Source organism: Schistocerca serialis, chromosome 2, assembly GCF_023864345.2.
Source record: "Schistocerca serialis cubense isolate TAMUIC-IGC-003099 chromosome 2, iqSchSeri2.2, whole genome shotgun sequence".
NCBI lineage: Eukaryota > Metazoa > Arthropoda > Insecta > Orthoptera > Acrididae > Schistocerca > Schistocerca serialis.
Genome location: NC_064639.1, coordinates 1,058,364,991 through 1,058,388,693, shown reverse-complemented (window position 1 = coordinate 1,058,388,693; position 23,703 = coordinate 1,058,364,991). Strand labels below are relative to the sequence as shown.

General features: G+C 42.0%; 1 protein-coding gene across 1 annotated transcript; it reads right to left on the bottom strand.

Annotated features, from left to right (window-relative positions):
- Window positions 1–11,873: 11,873 nt before the first annotated feature.
- On the bottom strand, window positions 11,874–20,355 carry LOC126456696 (ras-related and estrogen-regulated growth inhibitor-like protein). Its single transcript, XM_050092434.1, has 6 exons — window positions 20,182–20,355; window positions 19,223–19,323; window positions 18,981–19,037; window positions 18,360–18,436; window positions 18,012–18,188; window positions 11,874–13,606 (listed from the first exon to the last, which is right to left on the bottom strand). Exons 2-6 carry the CDS (start codon window positions 19,296–19,298, stop codon window positions 13,280–13,282), a joined length of 714 nt encoding a protein of 237 aa, XP_049948391.1. The 5' UTR covers window positions 19,299–19,323; window positions 20,182–20,355; the 3' UTR covers window positions 11,874–13,279.
- Window positions 20,356–23,703: the final 3,348 nt, after the last annotated feature.

The window sequence follows — 23,703 nt, the reverse complement described above, 5'->3', positions numbered from 1 at the left end:
TCCGTGACTTATTAAACTGATTGTTTGCTAATTGTCACATCTGTGAGCACCTGCTTTATTTGGGATTGGAATTATTATATTCTTCTTGAAGTCTGAGGGTATTTCGCCTGACTCATACATCTTACACGCGAGATGGTGGAGTTTTGTCAGGACTGGCTCTCCTAAGGCCGTCAGTAGTTCTAATGGAATGTTGTCTACTCCCTGGGCCTTGTTTCGACTCAGGTCTTTCAGTGCTCTGTCAAACTCTTCACGCAGTATCGTATCTCCCATTTCATCTTCATCTACATCCTCTTCCATTCCTATAACATTGCCCTCAAGTACATCGCCCTTGCATAGACACTCTATATTACTCCTCCCACGTTTCTGCTTTCCTTTCTTTGCTTATAACTGGATTTCCATCAAAGCTCTTGATATTCATGCAAGTGGTTCTCCTTTCTCCAAAGGTCTCTTTAATTTTCTTGTAGACAGTATCTATCTTACCCCTAGTGAGATAAGCCTCTACATCCTTACATTTGTCCTCTAACCATCCCTGCTTAGCCATTTTGCTCTTCCTGTCGATCTCATTTTTGAGACGTTTGTATTCCTTTTTGCCTGCTTCATTTACCGCACTTTTATATTTCCTCGTTTCATCAATTAAATTCAATATTTCTTCTGTCACCCAAGGATTTCTACTAGCCCTCGCCTTTTTACCTACTTCATCCTCTGCTACCTTCACTATATCATCTCTCAAAGCTACCCATTCTTCTTCTACTGTATTTCTTTCCCCCATTCCTGTCAATTGTTCCCTTATGCTCTCCCTGAATCTCTGTACAACCTCTGATTTAGTCAGTTTATCCAGGTCCCATCTCCTTAAATTCCCACCTTTTTGCAGTTTCTTCAGTTTTAATCTACAGTTCATAACCAATAGATTGTGGTCAGAGTCCACATTTGCCCCTGGAAATGTCTTACAATTTAAAACCTGGTTCCTAAATCTCTGTCTTACCAGTATATAATCTGTCTGAAACCTGTCAGTATCTCCAGGCTTCTTCCATGTATACAACCTTCTTTTATGATTCTTGAACTAAGTGTTAGCTATGATTAAGTTGTGCTGTGTGCAAAATTCTACCAGGCGGCTTCCTCTTTCGTTTCTTACCCCCAGTCCATATTCTCCTACTACGTTTCCTTCTCTCCCTTATCCTACTACCGAATTCCAGTCACCCGTGACTATTAAATTTTCGTCTCCCTTCACTATCAGAATAATTTCTTTTATTTCATCATACATTTCTTCAATTTCTTCGTCATCTGCAGAGCTAGTTGGCATATAAACTTGTACTACTGTAGTAGGCGTGGGCGTCGTGTCTATCTTGGCCACAAAAGGCGTTCACTATGCTGTTTGTAGTAGCTTACCCGCACTCGTATTTTTTTTATTCATTATTAAACCGACGCCCGCATTACCTCTATTTGATTTTGTATTTATAACTCTATATTCGCCTGACCAAGTCTTGTTCGTCCTGCCACCGAACTTCACTAATTCCCACTATATCTAACTTTAACCTATCCATTTCCCTTTTTACATTTTCTAAACTACCTGCTCGGTTAAGGGATCTGACATTCCACACTTCGATCCGTAGAACGCCAGTTTTCTTTTTCCTGATAATGACGTCCTCTTGAGTAGTCCCCGCCCGGAGATCCGAATGGGGGACTATTTTACCTCCGGAATATTTTACCGAAGAGGATGCCATCACCATTTATCCATACAGTAAAGCTGCTTTCCCTCGGGAAAAATTACGGCCGTAGTTTCCCCTTGCTTTCAGCTGTTCGCAGTACCAGCTCAGCAAGGCCGTTTTGGTTAAAGTTGCAAGGCCAAGTCAGTCAATCATCCAGACTGTTGCCCTTGCAACTACTGAAAAGGCTGCTGCCCCTATTCAGGAACCACACGTTTGTCTGTTTTGGTTGCACCTACGGTACGGCTATCTGTATCGCTGAGGCACGCAAGCCTCCCCACCAACGGCAAGGTCCATGGTTCTCTGGGAGGTTGCAGTAATAAAGCAGCTGAAAGGGAATACAAAAATGAGATTGACAGGAAGTGCAAAATGGTTAAGCAGGAGTGGCCAGAGGACAAATGTAACGATGTAGAAGCATATATCTTTAGGGGTAAGACAAATACTGACTACAGGAAATTTAAAGAGACCTTTGGAGAAAAGAAAACTACCTTTATGAATATGAAGAGCTAAATTGGAAAACCAGTTCCAAGCAAAGATGGAAAGCAGAAAGGTGGAAAGAGTATTTGGAGGGCCTATACAAGGGAGATGCACTTGAGGGCAATATTATGGAAATGGAAGAGAATGTAGAGGAACATGAGAAGGGAGATTTGACACTACGTGAAGAATAGCTTTTGTACTTTGGGGCCCGCAGTGCAAAATATGTCTTTTAATAACATGATTATTTTGAATAATAGACAGCTACACTGCTATGCAAACTGTTTATATTTTATCTCATTTACGACGAGCCCATTTCGGCAAATTGACATGGTCAGGGGCTCTGTATATACATGAATAAGCGATGGTCTGAATATAATGGTCTTGTAGCTATGATCTGAAAAGCTATAATATACCATTATGTGTTTTTTACCTTACATGTCACATCGTTGCTGTCATGTCCTGTCTGTTTCTGAATTATTACTTTCTCCCAAGTGTACACTGGAGATTTGTTTCGGATATTCCTTGTTTTCCATATATGTTACCTTTCTGACAGCTTAGATGACAAAATACTAACACAAGTTTACAGAACAATGGAAAAACTCATAGAAGCCGACCTTGGGGAAGATCAGTTTGGATTCCGGAGAAATGTAAGAACACGACAGACTGTACAGACCCTCGAATTCTCATAGAAGGCAGGTTAAGCAAGGGCAAATAAAGAAAATTTTGGAGGGTGACTTAAAGTCCAGGGAGAAGAAATAAAAACTTTGAGGCTTGCCGATGACATTGTAATTCTGTCAGAGACACCAAAGCACTTGGAAGAGCGGTTGAATGGAATGGACAGTGTCTTTAAAGGAGAAGATAATATGAACATCAACAAAAGCAAAGCGAGAATAATGCAATGTCAACATCTTCATACATACTCTGCAAATTACATTTAAGTGCCTGGCATAGGTTTCGTCGAACCACCTTCACTATTCTCTATTATTCCAATATCGTACAGTGTGCGGAAAGAACGAACATCTGTATCTTTCCGTACGAGCTCTTATGTCCCATATTTTATCATGGTAACCGTTTGTCCGTACGTAGGTCGGTGTCAACAAAATATTTTCGCATTCGGAGGAGAAAGTTGGTGATTGGAAATTCGTGAGAAGATTCCGTCGCAACGAAAAACTCCTTTCTTTTAATGATGCCCACCCCAAATCCTGTATCATTTCAGTGACACTGTCTCCCTTATTTCGCAATAACACAAAACGTGCTACCCTACTTCGAACTTTTTCGATGTACTCCGTCAATCCTATCTCGTAAGGAGCCCACACTGCGCAGCAGTATTCTAAAAGAGGACGGACAAGCGTAGCGTACGCAGTCTGCTTAGTAGATCTGTTACATTTTCTAAGTTTCACTTTGTAAACTCTGTCCTACACTGTCGCAAAATCATTTCTCCGCAATATCCGTTCTTCGAGGAGTGCTGGTCCAGTAGAGTACACAGTAGAGCTTCCGTGATGTTTTCAAGGTAGCGAAGAGTCACTGGCGTAATTGAATCTATGAGCATATGTCATGAACTGTGCCAGGGCAAGGAGGAACAAGTTCGCGGTTGGATTAAAGGTACGAAGACACGACTAAACGGAGGTCACGTACTATGCCAAGGCGAGGCGTCGCTTCTGGCCGTGACTAGCAGTAGCTTCACCATGGCCCTCACATATGACACAAATTCATCGATGCACAACAACCCGTTTCTTTGTTGGATTTTGTGCCAACCGTGAAGGCTGAACGGGCCAAGATAGTACACATCGATATATACAAAGCCGATCTAGGAATTTCTGATCGTTACCTCGAATGAAATGTGATGAGAAAACTGTTTCAATCCTTCAGCGGCAGAAAACTAGTTTAGCTTCATATTTCGCTGTAGTAAGTTTAGAACACTTTAAGGCCTTTTTTTCTAGAAATGTCGCAAGACCAGATTTGAGATGGTAACTGGAAGAAATGAACTGCATTCCATACTTTTCCGAAGCGAGGTTATGCCACATATTTAACACGATAGTTAAATATTTTTATTCGAGAATGTTCGTGTTTAATGTAAATAATATGAGAACATGAAACATATCCATCATTTAGTTCGGCACTTTCTACTGATGACTGATTACACTACTTAACAAATTTAAACTTTTTTTCTGCATCTGGTTTGTAAATGGGTGGATTTACCTAGTTTTGGGGTGCCGAATAAACTGGTAAAATCAGTTTTGCTCTATGACGTCACATTTCCTAGATACACGGTAGAATAAAAAATGGGAAGAGCGAAAATTGACACAATTAAGTGAAACAAAAATACACATTCAGAACTTTTCAAATTAGTACTATTTTGTGTGTATATATGGGCATGATACCAATAAAAGGTCCAAATTACTTCAGATGTTATTTTCACCTTTAATCGTCTTTGGTTTTTTAAAATGCTACGACGGAGCTCTTCTTTTGTTTGCCATTTCATCACTCTCCCTAACACGACCCCAGCAGTAGTCACTCATCATAGAAGGGTTCAAATGCCCTTGGTAACGGTGTTCCATCATAAGAATGTCTTGGTGAAAGCGTTCACTATGCTCATCGCTTACGGCTCCCAAATTTTCCGGGGAGAAATCAGGGTGCGAATGTAAAAAGTGAAATTTAAGCGACATTCTACATCCCATGTTCTTATACTTGTCCAACAGATCATTCACAATGGTAACAAAGTTTTTGTCTTTTCTTTTACCCAAGAAGCCCTTCACAATTACTTTAAAAGAAGACCAAGCAGCTAATTGGATATCTGTGAGTTTGGTATCAAAGGTTGGATCTTTCAGCAATTTTCTTATTTGTGGTCCAACAAATACACCCTCTTTCAGCTTTGCCTAACTTAATTTGGGAAACTTTTTTTTAAAGTGATTGAAGGCCTCACCTTTTTTATCCGGGGCTTTTACAAAGGTCCTGATAAAGCCTAACTTGGTATTAAAGGGGGGGGGGGGGGGGGGGAAGCAAAATGATTTTATCGGGCACAACAGAAACGAGATTTACTAGTTGCCATTTTTCTTAGTCTAAGTTTTAAACACAAAAAGTTTGTATTCTCTTTTATGGGAGACACTCACTGAGGATGTCTTTCACACCACTGAATTACCACACCAACCATTTACTAACGATTTGTAAATCTTCTAGCTCTCTCTGCAAATCAAAAACAAACAATTAAACATCAAAACAGAAGAACAGCAAAAAGCGAAATACTGAATACGAAAAATAAAAAACCTTTAAAAACCCAAAAATGATACGTGCTAGAACATTTTGAACGGTATATTCTGAATCTACATACCAAAATACATACTAGTTCATGTATCACATCCCAGATGTAAAATGGCTGTTGACTAGTGTTATCTCCACATAGTGGAAACCCTTACATCTAGAAATGGCCTTTTGCGGAAACTACAAAGCTTTGTAGTAGCCAAGAATGTGGCAGGTGGCTTTATTGTTCACTGATGCCCTCTTTCAAAAATTTTGAGATGAAGGATTCTCCAAATACCAGTCCGTAGTGCTCCACTGTCAGTGGTGGTTACTTGTATAACTGCAAATAAAATCATTTCCTTGCCCCATGTGTGTCATGTGTCCGTACGCATTTGCACGAAAAGTCAGCAATATGTGTGTCCTCTCATGCGCTAGTCACATGGGGCCGCTGCGATGTTCGTGGCGTTGTGTGTGGGCTTCCAGAACTGATCGATTGCATACTAGCGTGACAGTCATGGTGTCCCGAAAAATGCGAACAGCGATATTGTGAAACGATGTACCGCAAGTTTGATAGGCCACGATACTGCCGGTGTTGAATTCCGACACAGACTGGTAGACGTTTTGGCTCTCACAAAAGGCATAATACGATCTCCTGACAAACAGCAAACGCTGAAATGCGATTTGTGAATCAGAAACCTGCCCCATATCCTTTCCTCGTATAAAAAATTTGGATGGCATGACTCTAGCTTACTATGTGCAGTTGGAAAAGATGCTAATGATTCGTGTCAAAGCCGGTAGTGCACATCATATCATTTCGACGCCTGTTGCACGTCGCATGCTTGGCGTTACAAATTTAATGACCGGCACAATACTTTAGGTTGTCTATATGAAGATGGTACCTGTTCTTTCGGACATGTCCGAAAGAACAGAACAGTTACTAAACATAATCTTCCGAAATGCCTTCATAAAAGTAGACGAAGTAAGTGTTCCAGAATTCGAATCAAGAACAGCTGCCAACATGAGTTACGTAGAAGTAAATATCCTCGGAGTAGGGAAGAAACTTAAATCACTTAATAAAAGTAAGTCTTCTGTTTCAGACTGTATGCCAATTAGGTTCCTTTCAGAGTATGCTAATGAAATAGATCCATACTTAACAATCATATACAACCGTTCGATAGATGAAATATCCGTACCCAAAGACTGGAAAATTGCACAGGTCACACCAATATTCAAGGAAGGTAGTAGAAGCAATCCAGTAAATTACAGGCCATTATCATTAACTTCGATATACAGCACGATTTTGGTACATATAATGTGTTCAAACATTATGAATTACCTCGAAGAAAACGGTCTATTGACACACAGTCGGCAAGGATTTAGAAAACATAGTTTACTGTCATGAAGTGTTGAGTGCTATTGACAAGGGATTTCATATTGATTCCGTATTTCTGGATTTCCGGAAGGCTTTTCACACAGTACCACACAAGCCGCTTGTAGTGAAATTGCGTGCTTTGGAATATCCTCTCAGTATGTGATTGGATTCGTGATTTCCTGTCAGAGAGGTCACAGTTCGTAATAGCTGATGGAAAGCCATAGAGAAAACAGAAGTGATTTCTGGCGTTTCCCAAAGTAGTGCTATAAGCCCTTTGTTGCTCCTTATCTATATAAACGATTTGGGAGACAATCTGAGCAGCAGTATTAGGTTGTTTGCCGATGACTATGCCGTTTATCAGTCCGCCCCAGTAGCTGAGTGGTCAGCGTGACGGATTGCCGTCCTCTGGGCCCGGGTTCGATTCCCGGCTGGGTCGGAGATTTTCTCCGCTCAGGGACTGGGTGTTGTGTTCATCATCATTTCATCCCCATCCGGCGTGCAGGTCGCCCAATGTGGCGCCGAATGTAATAAGACCTGCGCTATGGCGGCCGGACCTGCCCCGCGAGGGGCCTCCCGGCCAATGACGCCAAACGCTCATTTCCATTTCCATGCCGTTTATCAAAGATAACTCTAAGTACTATGGGACTTAACATCTGAAGTCATCAGTCCCCAAGAGTTAGAACTTCTTAAATCTAACTAACCTAAGGACATCACACACATCCATGTTCGAGGCAGGATTCGAACCTCCGACGGTAGCAGCATCGTGGTTCCGGACTGAAGCGCCTAGAACCGCTCGGCAACAACGGCCAGCTGCCGTTTATCGACTAATAAAGTCATTAGAAGGTTAAAACAAATTGCAAAACGATTTAGAAAAGATATCTGAATGATGCGATAATTGGCAGTTGACCCTAAATAACGAAAAGTATGAGGTAATCCACATCAGTGCTAAAAGGAATCCATTAAACTTCGGTTACACGATAACTCAGTCAAATCTAAAGGCCGCAAATTCAAGTGAATACTTAGGGATTACAATTAGGGACAACTTAAATAGGAAGGAACACACAGGAAATGTTGTGGAGAAGGCTAAGCAAAGACTGCGTTTTATTGGCAGGACACTTAGAAAATGTAACAGATCTACTAACAAGGGAACCTCCCCATCGCACCCCCCTCAGATTTAGTTATAAGTTGTCACAGTGGATAGGCCTTGAAAAAATGAACACAGATCAATCGAGAAAACAGGAAGAAGTTGTGTGGAACTATGAAAAAAAAAAGCAAAATATACAAACTGATTAGTCCATGGGCAAAATAGGCAACATCAACGATAGTTTGAACACGGGGGCGTTGTGGTCCTGTGGTTAGCGTGAGCAGCTGCGGAGCGAGAGGTCCTTGGTTCAAGTCCTCCCTCGAGTAAAAAGTTTAATTTTTTATATAATCAACTTCGCTCTCCAAAATTCGAGGACACAGGATATGTTCCGATTTGCTTGGACGTATGCAGGATTTGACGGTCTACACATGGAAAAATTTTAAAACGTTAAAGCACATGTTTTGACAGAGCACAGGGAAAACTGTGCCACTGTGAAACTGTTGCATTCATTTGTTGCAGTTTATGTGACAAACTATGCGGTTCTGGGCGCTACAGTCTGGAGCCGGGCGACCGCTACGGCCGCAGGTTCGAATCCTGCTTCGGGCATGGATGTGTGTGATGTCCTTAGGTTAGTTAGGTTTAATTAGTTCTAATTTCTAGGCGACTGATGACCTCAGAAGTTAAGTCGCATAGTGCTCAGAGCCATTTGAACCATTTGCGACAAACTCTTACGTTTTCATCACTTTTTTGGGAGTGATTATCACATCCACAAGAAAACCTACATAGGGCAAGGTAGAAGAATCTTTTTACCCATTCGCCAAGTGTACAAGTTAGGTGGGTCGACAACATATTCCTGTCATGTGACACACATGCCGTCACCAGTGTCGTATAGAATATATCAGATGTGTTTCCTTGTGGAGGAATCGGTTGACCTATGACTTTGCGATCAAATGTTTTCGGTTACCATATGAGAGGCACGTCCTTTCGTCTACTAATCGCACGGTTTTGCGGTACGGTCACAAAACACAGACACTAAACTTATTACAGCGAACAGAGACGTCAGTGAACGAACGGACAGATCATAACTTTGCGAAAATAAAGAAAGTAAACTTTTCACGCGAGAGAAGACTTGAACCAAGGACTTCTCGTTTCACAGCTGCTCACTCTAACCACGGCACCACGGCGGTCCTGCGCTTACGCTGTCCTTGATGTTGCCTATCTTGCGCATGGACTACTCGGTTTGTATATTTTGCGTATCTTTTTCATAGTTCTACACAACTTCTTCCTGTTTTCTCAATTGATCTGTGTTCAATTTTTCAAGGCCTATCCACTGTGCCAACTTATAACTAAATCTGAGGGAGGTGCGATGGGGAGGTTCCCTTGTAAGGACACTGCCTACACTACGCTTGTCCGTCCTTTTTTAGAATACTGCTGCGTGGTGTGGGATCCTTACGAGATAGGATTGACGGAGTACATCGAAAAAGTTCAAGGAAAGGCAGCAAGTTTTGTGTTATCGCGAAATAGGGGAGAGTGTGACAGAGGATTTGGGGTGGACATTACTAAAACAACGGCGTTTTTCGTTGCGTCGGAATCTTCCCACGAAATTCCAATCACCAACATTCTCCTCCGAATGGGTGAATATTTTGTTGACACCGACCTACATAGGGAGAAACGATCACCATGATAAAATAAGGGCAATCAGAGCTCGTACGGAAAGATATAGGTGTTCGTTCTTTGCGTGCGCTATACGAGATTGGAATAATAGAGAATTGTGAAGGTAGGTCGATGAACCCTCTTCCGGGCACTTAAATGTGATTTGCAGAGTATCAAATGTTCAAATTTGTGTGAATTCCTATGTATCCAAACAGCTGATGTCATCGGTCCCTAGACTTACACACTACGTAATCTTACTTAAACTAACTTCTGCTAAGAACAACACACACACACACTCACATACACAGACACACACACACACACACACACACACGCACACACACACACATGCTCGAGGGAGGACTCGAACCTCCGGCGGGAGGGGCCACGCAATCCGTAACGTGCCGGCCGAAGTGGCCGTGCGGTTAAAGGCGGTGCAGTCTGGAACCGCAAGACCGCTACGGTCGCAGGTTCGAATCCTGCCTCGGGCATGGATGTTTGTGATGTCCTTAGGTTAGTTAGGTTTAACTAGTTCTAAGTTCTAGGGGACTAATGACCTCAGCAGTTGAGTCCCATAGTGCTCAGAGCCATTTGAACCATTTTTTGAATCCGTGACGTGGCCCCTCTAACCGCGCGGTCACTTCTCCCGGCTGTAGAATATACATGTAGATGTAAATGTAGAATTTAGTCAGACCGTTCCTGGCCACCCTGCACGCATGTATGAAAGGATATAAAGTGTGTGATGCCACATGGAATGTGATGATAGGAAAGTTAATGTTTAATGTTCCATCAAAGACATGGTCATTAACCAGCCGCTGTGGCAGAGCGGTTCTATACGGAACCGCACTGCTGCTACGGTCGCAGGTCCGAATCCTGCCTCGGGCATGAATGTGTGTGATGTCCATGGGTTAGTTAGGCTTAAGTAGTTCTAAGTCTAGGGGATTGATGATCTCATATGTTAAGTCCCATTGTGCTTAGAGCCATTTGAAACATGGTCATTAGAGACGGAGCACAAGCTTGTATTGCGAAGAGATGGAAAAGGAATCGGCCACACCCACCCTTTCTGATCAGAGTAACCGTGTAATTCCAAATCAGGGAAGTTAATTGGGAATTCGAACAATCACCCCCCGAATACGTTTCCAGTGTCCTACCACAGCACCAACCTGTTCTTTTACAGAGCATTACTCCTAATGTTATTTATTCACCAATGACGTGGCCTGTGTAGTACTCGATTCTCACTACAAATGTGCTAACATTGTGGTTTGTATTGTTTTGTAATTTTCTTGCTCACATCCACGCTTACATCCAAAGTGTTTCCGACTAATGTTAAGTTCTTGGCCTTTCCTTTCTTCTCTCACCCGATTAGTTTGTTTTTGTAGCGTAATACCATGTGGGTACTGACACTGATTGTACAATTAAACGAAGGACGTGTGTCATAACTGGTTGTTTACATGGTATTCATTAATTTCATCACTGCAACTAATCAGCTCTAAAACCTACACAATAGTGGCATCGTGATACCACCAACAGAAAGAAAGTATTTTTCTCTTCATAATTACTTGTGGTTAACGCAAATTGCATTCTCATTCAAATTGTTCTTATTCCATTACAAAACGCCAGTTACTGAAACAAGGAAAAATATTTTTGGGTAACTTTACATTTCTATGAAAGCATTTCCGTATTAACATGTATGTTTCTCATATTCATCTCATTTCTTACTGGGTCATTAGTTTAGAAGAAGTCTGCTGCTTATCAGCTTACAGAGTATCGTTTGTTATCAACTACATGGCATTTTCATTAGTGACCTAAATATGCCTTTGCAAAGGAAGTTGCAAGATGACAAAACTTTTTCAGTGATATAATTGTTTTGGTGCTTATTCCATTCCTGAACACGATGGTGTGTGTTTTACATGTCGTAAACCAGAAACATAAGTTGAAATATGAATCGCTGTAGGAACAAATTTTTCGTTATGTGATTAAAATTCAGGCGAGTGAATGTCATATGACCTTCACTGTTTCTGAAGTGCCTCATTTACACTTTGCAGTGGTTGTATTAACCGTATTCTACGATTCTTCATCTGAACAGATTTCGCAAAAAGGAAAGAGAGAGGTGAATGTCATATGAACTTCACTGTTTCTGAAGTGCCTCATTTACACTTTGCAGTGGTCGTATTAACCGTATCCTACGATTCTTCATCTGAACAGGATTCGCAAAAAGGAACGAGAGAGATCGACATATAAGAAAATATCTGAATGGCACAAGGGATTAGGGGTAAATATTAATAGAAATGGTGATAGACACAACATCTTGTTAATTATTTTTATTTTCATAAAAAGTCACTTTATAGAAAATACAACACACTTAGAAAAATCACAGCCATCTTATAGATAATTTTGTGTATATACTTCAATCTCACTTTCAATTTGATATTAACTTACACTGACTTTCTGTTACCACCAAGTGAGTTTATTACAAAGAACGACTTGCTTGAGAGGTAAAAGAGCTACTTAAATCATAGTAGTAATTGTTTATCATAACTTATTGTTAGCTGTAGATCACCAACATCATAGATTTTAAAAGAGCTTCCGGAAATTTTTCTCTCGAAACAAATCGTTCTTAACATCAATACATGAGAATCAATACCTAATTTCATTCCAAAATAACAACAGTATTCAGTTCATAAAGCATTATCAGAGGTTTCTTACTGACTGCTAATTAAACACAGTCTAAAATGACATTTCATTACAGAGAATTTTTCTCCTTATTATTAATATACACAAATATATACAAATTGTTTCCTACTGACTTACGGAATGTATTTCTAGGGATATTATGTCAGTCCTGTCCCGAATATAGTGAAGTCCATTTCTACTATCTGCTTTAAACATCATATGAGAGTTCATTTTTTCCAAGGTAATGGGATTTTCAAGTATGCAATCTATATTTTAAGGATGTGTTGCAAGTTTCATTAGTCAGTTACAATATCAAGAGGAGGCAGGAAACAACTTATAACAAAAGGTGGACTTAATAGGACTAATACTCAAATATTTGGCACAAATATACAGTAATCACAACCATTCAGACTCTTAGGCCGTACTTGTTATTCATTATTGTTGAGAAGTAACTGATAAAATTAGGCGTAGACAGCGGTCGATTTGAAATTAGACCCGATATCTATCAAGTGTCGCAGTATCTGATGTTTCCATACTGTACAAAACAAAGGATAAATAAGACACCTGTTTTGTATCCAAAGACTGTTGAGTATATCATGGAATGTAAATACTAGAAGAGAAAAATATAAGTGCCACTTGTTTTCATTTGGAAGTGACGGCAACGAATGTAAAACATTCGACAAAATTGACATATGAGGCCTTCGTCAGAACGTCATACGAGCAGTAGGGTACGTGTGGGAGAGGCTTCAGGGAACAGCCCGTAAGAGGGTGAAGTTGGTATTTCCCGTTATCCTCTTGCTCTTCTTCCCACTGTACGCCTAGGGAACGCTACTCCTACATTCTCCTTACCCTCTCAGACCGTTAAAAAACCAAGGCGGAGTGAGGGAGAACCAAAACGCTAGGCAGGGCTGGCCCTCGCATCGGAATCCGCACGGTTGGCGCAGGGGGCGTCGCGAGGGCTGACCCTGCCCGCAGGCAGCGCCGCGCAGCTACTGGCAGGCCGAAGTCGACCGCTCGGCCGACCGGACAGCCGGAAAAGGTTCAAGAGTGGCCGCCGCCGGCGGCCGTCCCCCGGGAGAGTCACAGCGAGGCGGTGGCCGCGAAGTTGGGCCGCCGGCTGAGGACGCGCGTGCGGTGCAGGTCCGACTTGTGGAACTCGACGACGGTGCCGCCGCCCACGGGCAGCGGGGGCGGGTGCTGTTTGCCCGCCGCGGAGCCGATCAGAGTGCCCAGCATCTTGGAGACGGAGAACTTGCGCGCCTTGGGCTGGTGCTGCTGCGCTGCGCGGCACTCGGCCAGCAGAGAGTCGAACGCCTGGTAGAGGCCGGCCGTGTTGTCCACGGCGGACACCTCGTAGAAGGCGCAGCTTCCCTCGGAGGCGGCCTTGCGCCCTTCAGACTCCTCCACCTGCAACACAACCACATAATTTTGCGTTACAGGACATTGAACCAAACGTATAGTCGAAAATGTACATCTAAATAATCAGCAACTAGTTGCGTAATAGAAATTTAATTTCTTAACCAGTTTCGGACTTAGTACCCTTCGTCCGGAAATGATACATTATTTGCTAGTGTCAACAATCACATGCATACAGCATGAACCACATGGGCACGGCACTGTACTGTGGGCATCTTGTTGTTGACACTCGTAAATAATGCGATAGGTATAACCTTCTGAAGAAGGGCACTAATTGACCGAAAGGGCAAGGTTAAGAAGTTAAATTTCTTTCATGCAGCTGGTTGCTAGTTATTTCCATATAAACAACTACAGTTACTGAACATTAAAAAATACATCCTCAGGCTGAACATTTTTCGATTAATTAGAGCATTTTCACACTTCTAACGCAGTATGGTCAGGTATTCATTACTCTGGAGGCAACATCTTACACGTTTCAACCTCATTAATTCCATGTGGACTGTTCTACAGAGCTTGAAATCTCATTATCTTGCCACCTGCTCGATGACTATCTGAGGATATTCGTGTCTGATGCACACCTAGATGATTACTCTCAATTCTCACTTAAATATCCAGTATAATGTCCATGCAAACACTTCCAGACTATCTTTATACAAACGAACTTCCAGCATGACGGATTAATTACAGGTCAACATTTTGTGTTATCAGTACAAAGAAAAATAGCCAAAGTTGAAAATTTCACTTTTATTTACTTTATGACTAGCTTTTTTTCTGGAACCATTTTGAAATCATGTAGATAATCGAAATAGTACTTCCCAAAATATGAGAACCATGTCAGGATAACAAACATACACGTATAACCAAGTGCAAATGAAGAGTATCCTCTTTAAGCGTCCATTTCCAGTTTTGTTGTATGAATATATATGTATATAGTTCTTATATTTTGCGAAATACCATTTTGACTGTGTGGATGATCTGAAGATGGATTCTATCCCGAAACTAATGGTCAGGTAAATAAAAGCGAAATTTCCAATTTCGTTATTTTTCTATAGTATATACATGTTGCACTTCGTCTAGGGAGCCTTGGCCGACATTTGTTTAGTTCGTTTACAGCCGTTTTTCCAGTGAAAGTAGCTAGCATTTTCAAATATTCACCCTCCATTGCCAGTGGCATACTGGGAGGTGAATCTTTGACACTGCTAGCCACCCGTTGTGGCAAAACGTAGGAAAAATCAATTAACAAATATCGACTCCAAATCCCGAGACGACAGCCAGGAGGCAACACGTTAACAAGAGGCCACGAAAGCCTCAACAGTTTTTTATTTTTCTACTGTTGCACTACCTTTGGTGCAATCGTACGAGGGAATAATAAATACCCAAGTCTTTTCGTTTGAGTTCTGATTTTTTCTAATTTTATTATGATGGTTTTTCTCACTATGTACGTGGGACTCAAGAAGATATTTCGCCATTCAAAGAAAAAAAATAGTATTGAATCAGGTTTGATTCCTTAGGGAGCGTTATGTGCCCAGCGACTGTATTAATAACAAACAGTAAAGGGTTCAGCAATCAGTTACAATGGTATTTGCTGCATATCTAGATTTCGGTCACTTTGTGGCCATCTTCAGTGCAGTAAATGTAGGTTAAAACAAAAAAAATCACTTGTGTATGAACATAGTCCCAAATGGAGTATCCATGTCAGAGATTGAGCGCATGCGTGGATGAATTCAACCTCTGACATGAACAGTTCAGTAGGGACTATGTGCATATACAAGTGTCTACAATGTTTTAAGTTACATCTTCTGCACTGAAGATGGTCACACAGTGACGAAACCTAGATACGAAACCTAGATGCAAAAAACATCATTGAATCTGATTGCTATAGCTTTTAATACTTCATAGTCATTGACGTTTCGTGAAAATATCTCGCCTCAAAGAAAACGCCTTTGTTTTAGAGGTTACCACTTACACTATCTCATCTTATCCGTGACCCTCTGTTCGCTACTTCGCGACAATACAAAATGATCTAGCATTCTTTGTACTTATTAGATGTACTCCGTCAGTCCTATCTGCAAGGACACTCATATCACGAAGCAATATAGCGGAATAGGTCAGAGAAGTTCATCCAGTATGGTGTGTCGGTAGTCTCTATAGTAGGCCTGTTTCACCTTATAAGTATTCTGCCAATAAAATGTACGCTTCGGTTCCCTTTCTCCAGAACATTTCCCGTGAGATGGTTCCAATTCGAGTTGATCGAAATCACTTTGTAATTTGTTTTGCTTTTCTGATGGCCTTACTGGACGGTAAGGAACGGGAATTGTACAGCCGAGGATCTCTAACGCTTCCAAGGGGAACCTCAGGTATGACTTCAGTTTCGCCAATAACTCCTAACTGTGACCTTCCTGGTACAAAATCACGGACCTATCCACACAGCTGAGACTATCATCCATAGGGTTGCAGTTCGATTACAAATCGCCTGTGACGAATAGTGTCAAACGCTCTTGGATATCCAAAAATGTTGAACCAGTTTAAAATTCGCTCTCTACACTGCTCATTTTCCTGTGTGAACAGAGAGTCATTTGTGCTTCAAGTGAACTGTATTCGTCGATTTCGTGTTGGTTATCGACATGGGCCGATAATTTAGCGAATTAAATTTATTTTCTTCCTTCTGTTACCTGAGCAGCCTTGCAATATCGAGATGTTTTATTAGAGCTCATGGCGCACTATTAAACATCCCACTCCAGTTACGTCAGGACTTCTCTTTAATTCCGCACTATGCACAACTACGCACAATAAACCGGTATTTTCGGTAAGAAGCTATTAAAGTTCAAGGAATGTCATGCAGTGCAGTCCGGAAAGCAGTCCTTTCTGTCAGTGTATTGCGACGTATTTACTAGCGATAACTGATAATGTAGCCCTCTGAAATCTGGCTTAAACTCACGAGAGTACCGAACTGCTATGTGACTGGAGTAAAAGCTGCCGTTAAGACAAGAGTCTGGCTGCGACGGAATGCGCGAGGCACTGACGAGGGCCGACCAGCCAGCGCACGGGGGCCAAAAATAACGACTGGCCGAGCGCCTTCGCCACAGAAGTCTTGTGGTGGGGAGGAGACTCAGTGGAAGAGAGGGAGGGAGGGAGGGAGATGGGGAGGGGGTTCAGATGCCGGGGCCGCACATTCATAGAGCCCCGAAGGTCGGGCGAGTCCAGGTACAGCCGAACCTGCCGGAAACCCAAACACCGCAAGCGGGCTAACATAACAGTCCTTGAGCGATGCGTAAATCATCTGGACGGTGGCAACATTATCTGGACTGTTGAGATACGGGGCTGCTTATGACAGTGTGGGTGTAATACATCTATCACCAGAAACTGTCATTCGTCTGAAGACATTTCCATCAAGCGAACCTGCAGGATTCTTCCGGATATATGAGGGTGTCTATATGTATGTTACGAGCCCTTTAACATTATCTTTGATTTAGAAGTCTCCCCCCCCCCTCCCCCCCGACTTGAAGGATCATACTCAGCTGTTATATCGATTACAGTCATCTTCTAATTGTGAACGTAATTAACGCACTGTACATAGCATCTACTAACAATAAAAATTGTTACAGTGAAATCCTTGCATAGAATCTTCAACAACTACAGATATTTCAAGTGACAAGTAATTCTGAGCAGCTTCTGTGTACTTCTTGGGCTGAAGATGCTTCATAATATCAGAGGAGTCACCATTTACGTGAAAGTCCTGCCACAAAGGGGTGTTTTAAGGCACTCTTAAGCCAATTGCCGACGGGTAACATCCTCAACAACAGTCGCTGTTTCGACAAATGAATGCGCCATCATTTAAACGAGAGATTGTTGGGCATGGCCACACATAAAGACTTCTAGTCTCACCTGTCCCTCGACAATGTACATTGTTCACCTGTCGAAATATCGGCTGTTGTCAAAGACGCTAGCTGGTTGCCTTCGCATAAGTTATCTGAATTTTCGATATGGCGGGAGAAATTCAAGTTTTCAGGTAAAATTGTATCCACGGAGACTGAAAATTATTGAGGTTAAAATGGTCTAGCCGTTCAAGGTTCCATGCGATCATTTCACAAGAATAAGTGCTGACTTTCACCAGTAACATGGTAAGCACAAGTATCTCATCTTTCTTATTGTTCTTCACTACATAAATGGAAGTCCTGTTACCACTATTTTACTGAATATTACTGTCCATCATAATTTAATTGTAAAGGTTGTTCTTTATGTTGGTTATAGTTATTATTATTTCAAGTAATCTCCTGCTACAGAAAAGGAAACACTATACTGTCAGAGGAGAACAGTGCCTACAGTTCGGTGTCTAGCTTAGGCCTAAGCTAGACACCGACCTGGAGGGTAGAGTGCAGTAGACTGGAGTACTGACCTGCCTGAGGTGCTCGAGGTCTGCCTTGTTGGCCAGCAGAGTGGTGGGTCGGCCGGTCTTGAGAAGCCGCTGCAGAGCCGTGTGGGCGTACTCGAACGACTGCCGGTCCGTGATGGAGTAGACGAGCACGCACGCGTCCGACCACTCCACCTGTTCCACGGGCAGCGGGCTGTCGGTCTGCAACAAGGACAGGCAAACGAATCAGTAAACTCCGCGAAACCATTGATCGTACAACTCTACAATACGATCAAGACATAAAAACTTTTCATTTCGCTTTAAAGTAAAAATGTTCATGTTGAATGACTCATTACTGCTGATTACAAAGTATAATTGAGTGTCGCAACTCACCGTTTCACCAGATATGTCGACGATCTCGACATCAATTGGTGCGTTGTTCACCGTAACTGTCTGGCGATACAACAAATCTGTAACAAGGAGAGAAAAACGTTGTTGTAACAAGTTTAGACTAAAGTATATGTAAGGTGGAATAGGTATTCTACGAAGCTGTTAGCTTCCGTCTGATAACGTTAAATACAATTATACTCTGAAAATTGGTAAAGATAGTGGGCTTAATTGCAAATGCATACATATTAATAAAACCGTATGTACTTCTACATTTCATGATTGACTGTAACACACGCTAAGTCTTGTGAAGGTAATCAAAGAACTTAATCATAGCCTTAAGAAGGTAAATATTTGATTCTTTCTGAATAAAACAATATAATTATTTCTTGTTGCGATTCAGCGCCGTGCCTTAAGTGGCGTAAAACTTAGCAAACAGTAATACACCTTTCAGTTTCAAAAATATTAGAAGTAAAACACTTTTATGGAAACTACTGTAGCTATAACTAACGAATGAAGGTAATTAATTCATAATGGAACTGGTGGAAATTTTTATGTATTCGATAGAACAGATTAATTTATTGCAAGTTTGGAATTCGGTAGCACAGTATTTCTTTACTCACTCACCTGTATCAGACCGGTACTCGCCGATGTATCTCTTGGTCAGGTACCGCACCGTCAGGGCTGCAACAACAAGAAGTAGTGTAATCATTAGCTCGAAATTTTAATCCACTTATTATTTGTAAAATAGTCGTACAGTAACCAATTTCAGAGTCAACTACTGGTTTTTATATAACTTTGCAAAAATGGTTGTGGTTAACAGTACAGTTAGAGAAGGAAGTGTGTTGTCGTTTCGTGTAGACACCCACCTGATTTGCCCACGTTGGCCTGGCCGAGCACCGCGATTCTGACGCGCGGAGCTGCGTTCTTCTCTTCTGTCTTCATGCTGATGAATGGGATGGCGCAGCACCTGCGGAGGAACAACGCAGAATCCGGTTAGCGCCGGGAAAACAAGCGTGGCCAACTGGCCTTGGAAAAATAAAATAACACACCGCTTTACGCTCCAAGACAGATGTGAGAATTGATGATTTAGAATCACGTACTCATTGTAACAATTTCAGCAGACAAAGGTTAATTCATACAAATAAAGATGCAGACAAAGGCTTAAACACGCAAACAGTCAGCTGTGAAACCTCCTTTAAGTTTGCAAGCCTCGTATATTTAATTTACTAGTAAAACAGGGTGCCCAAAGACAGCAATGGAATTATTGGGCGTCAGTAAAGGCACCCACACTATGGTTGGCGAAATTCATGTTTTACATTACTAGCAAAACAAGGAGAAAGTGCCCATAGAAAGCAATGTAACTGCACATCTAAAGAAAACACCGACCCTTCATTTAGTGAGTATAGTATTTTACATGTTCTACATTATTAGCAACAACATCGTAAGCGCCTGACGAAAACAATGGAATTTAACGTATGAATAAAGTAACCTTTGCTTTTGATTTAAAACGTACTGAGACTGTATGAAAAAAAAAACAATTAAAACAATTTTAATAGATCTGAACGTCGCACTGATTCGTTACCAATTAGCCCTGATACTTCATACACTACTGAAAACTACTCAGCCACGAAAAATTTGTACAGTGGCTGAGAGACTAAACAGTTAGTTATATTGTTCTATCAAGAAGCGAATTGTGGACTTGTCACAGCTCATAACATCATTAACTAAATAAACTGAGTACAGAGGTGTATTCGCTGCTATACTAATCAAGTAGCACAAACAGTAATAACGTTCTGTGAAAAAACTGCCTGAAGCTGCTACTTACAAATGAATCGCTGAGGACGAGATGGTGATCGGCTTGTGGTGTGACGAATTCACGACGAATTCCCGGGCACCCGTCAGTCAGCTGAGTTGACGCCGGCGGGCTGACAGTGGTAGTTGGCAGGTAGCGCTGGCTCGGTCTGCTGCTTCAGGCAATCCGAAGAGCACACAGGACACAGGCGGCAGGCTAACTGGAGCCGAGCGCGCCCGCGCGCTGCCTTTTAATACTTCATCCGTTGCCATGGCGACAGACGGTGGGCCCCGTGGGAAGGGATGGAGCGGCGCCTGGGCTGGCGCCTGCGCACAGCGCCGGCTGCGTCGCGGCCGCGTTACAAAACAGGTGGGGGTGGGGCGGGCCCCGAGCCCCGCGTCGCGACGCCCGGAGCAGCCAGATGCGCGCCGACTGCCGCCGGCGTCGGATGAGGGGATCGCTGGTCGAAGCAACTTCAGGGTCGACACGAACAGTTCTTAAGTACAACAAAGCTCTCTTCCCATTATCCCAGTCCACCTCATAGGGAATCTTGTAGGAATCACAAATCTTACAGGCAAGGTGGAACATCTCTTTAAAAATGAGACAGATTAAAGTTTCGTATTAAATGTGGTTATTAAGTGACATCAGTCTTGCATCAGTTACACCGTATTTTTAGTAAAGGACATTTTTATGTATACTGTCAGCTGCTGTAGAAACGTTACTTATACCTGTAGTTTCGGCCTGTGTGCTTCACCTTCTGCCAATGGGCAAACCGACTGCTTAGATCTTGCTTCTGGTGTATTAAAGTGGTAGCCCTAATATTGACTTAAGCATGTAAAGATCTGTATTTGTTTTATTTTTGACATATCATGTAAGTACAGTTCTTTGCCTTTTTAAAGCAATTTCAGGATAACTACGTTTAATACATCGTTAAGTAATATGATAAGCCAGAATCACTGCAACGTGTTAGATGAAAGCGTTCAAGTTTCACAACACTTCAGTCACTCCATTGCATAGAGGATTACACAAGCGTCAAGTTGATCATAGAATCCATACAGTATGACGAGTGCAGATATTGTTGACTTAAAAATGGTAAGATTTTTCATTGATCTTCAAAGTTATTTTGCTAAGTTTAAATGGTTTACTTGTCTTGGGAACAGAAGAGACATTGAGGTCAGCTGTAAGAGGAGGTACTGTCCAAATAGGAATGAATTCTCTGAGGGGAAGAAAAATGTCCTATAAGAAAATGGTTCAAATGGCTCTGAGCACTATGGGACTTAACATCTGTGGCCATCAGTCCCCTGGAACTTAGAACTACTTAAACCTAACTAACCTAAGGACATCACACACATCCAGGCAGGATTCGAACCTGCGACCGTAGCAGTTGCGCGGTTCCGGACAGCGCGCCTAGAACCGTTAGACCACCGCGGCCGGCTGTCCTATAAGAACCACTGGTAGATCTGACAAAGTTGCTGATACCACCACTACACTGACCTAATAAAGTAGTAGTTAAGAATTCGGCAACTTTCAAAGATTTCCTGTCTTTATTCTCCAAATTGTTGGAAACCAGGGGCAACGATGTTTTTTTTTTTTTTTTTGGGTCCTCAGGAAAAGAAGAGAACGAAAAAGTCATTTTATTGGAGTAGTGTAGAACTTTTTGGGAAATCATCAGGTCAAAGGCTATATGCAACTTATCAGGACTATGATAAAGAACACTTCTGCTTTGTAGGAAGAAGGAGTTCCTTGAAAGCTCATATCCTTTACACTCATCTAGATAAGTCTGAAGAGAATGTGCAGACGTCGGACGTACTCGGAAAAGGCTGGACCAAGATGTACTGCATTTTAATATCACAAACAAGCACAGTATATAAAAACCGTGATGGGAGACAACATCTTGAGACCGATTCCTGAAAGTGATTCAAAGTTCTATTGTAAATCTCGAGAAGTTACTCATTTCTAACTCACATGTGTCCACGTTTCTTTGTTTCTATAGGTCAAATTTAATATTAATGCTAGGTTTTAGGTGATGTTGTGCAAAAGAAAATATACTTCACTTCCAAAATATTACCGGCATGTTCATAAAAGCAAAGTATGAGATAAACGATTGACTTCTGAGACATGGTGTTGGATGAAAGCACTTACAAGCCAAGGACAAATTCGTATCATATAATGCAATCGTTATACATCGTGACCAGATGCGATACATAGATATATACTTCATAACATCGTAGTCACAGAAAACTAATTTGCGAGTGTACGAGTGTGAGTCAAATGAAAACCTTAAATCTTTTTAAAATATTATTTATTGTGCAGAAGTGGTACAAAGCTGTATCACTTTTCAACATAATCTCCCCCATGCTCAATACAAGTCCTCCAGCGCTTACAAAGTGCATAAACTCCTTTAGAAAGAAATTCTTTTCGTAGTCCGCGCAACCACTCATGCACCGCGTGACGTACCTCTTAATCAGAACGGAACTTCTTTCCTCCCATTGCGTCTTTGAGTGGTCTAAACATATGGAAATCACTTTGGGCAAGGTCTGGTGAGTATGGCGGATGAGGAAGACACTCAAAATGCAGGTCTGTGATTGTTGCTAGTGTTGCACGGGCAATGTGGGGCCTTGCATTGTCATTTTGCAAAAGGACACCTGCTGACAATAATCCAAGTCGCTTTGATTTGATTGCAGGCCGCAGATGATTTTTATCAGATCTATGTATGATGCACTGGTGAAAGTGGTCCCTCTAGGTATGTAATGCTCCAAAATGACACCTTTTTCGTCCCAAAAGAGAGTCAGCATAACCTTCCCTGCTGATGGTTCTGTTCGAAACTTCTTTGGTTTTGGTGATGAGGAATGGCGCCATTCCGTGCTCGCTCTCTTCGTTTCCGTTTGGTGGAAGTGAACCCAGGTTTCGTCCCCAGTAAGGATTCTTGCCAGGAAGCCATCGTCTTCTCGTTCAAAATGCCGAAGAAGTTCTTCACAAGCATCAACACGTCGTTCTCTCATTTCAGTTGTCAGCTGCCGTGGCACCCATCTTGCAGACACTTTGTGAAACTGGAGCACATCAGGCACAGTATGGTGTGCTGACCCATGACTAATCTGTAAACATGCTGCAATGTCATTCTGTACCACTCGACGGTTTTCCTTCACTATGGCTTCAACTGCTGCAATGTTCTGTGGAATCACAACTCGTTGTGCCTGACCTGGACGAGGAGCATCTTCCACTGAAGTCACACCATTTGCGAACTTCCTACTCCATTCGCACACTTGCTGCTGTGACAAACATGCATCACCGTACTGAACTTTCAGTCGTCGACGAATTTCGATAGGTTTCACACCTGCACTACCCAAAAACCGGATAACAGAACGTTGTTCTTCCCTGGTGCAAGTCGCAAGTGGGGCGGCCGTCTTTATACTGATACTGCATCTGCACTATAGTGCCACCTACACGCCATTCTGCCCTCTGTTTGCAGCACGCGTACCATCTTACAGGACAACGGCGTGAAATTTCGATTTGTTATTACAAATTTAAGGTTTTCATTTGACTCACTCTCGTAGA

Coding starts and splice junctions, on each gene's coding strand:
- LOC126456696 (XM_050092434.1), bottom strand. CDS start 19,298: ATGAAGACAGAAGAGAAGAACGCAGCTCCGCGCGTCAGAATCGCGGTG. Junction 18,189..18,359: donor TCGACATATCTGGTGAAACG/GTGAGTTGCGAC, acceptor TCCTTGTTGCAG/ACCGACAGCCCGCTGCCCGT. Junction 13,607..18,011: donor ACCTCGAGCACCTCAGGCAG/GTCAGTACTCCA, acceptor GTTGTGTTGCAG/GTGGAGGAGTCTGAAGGGCG.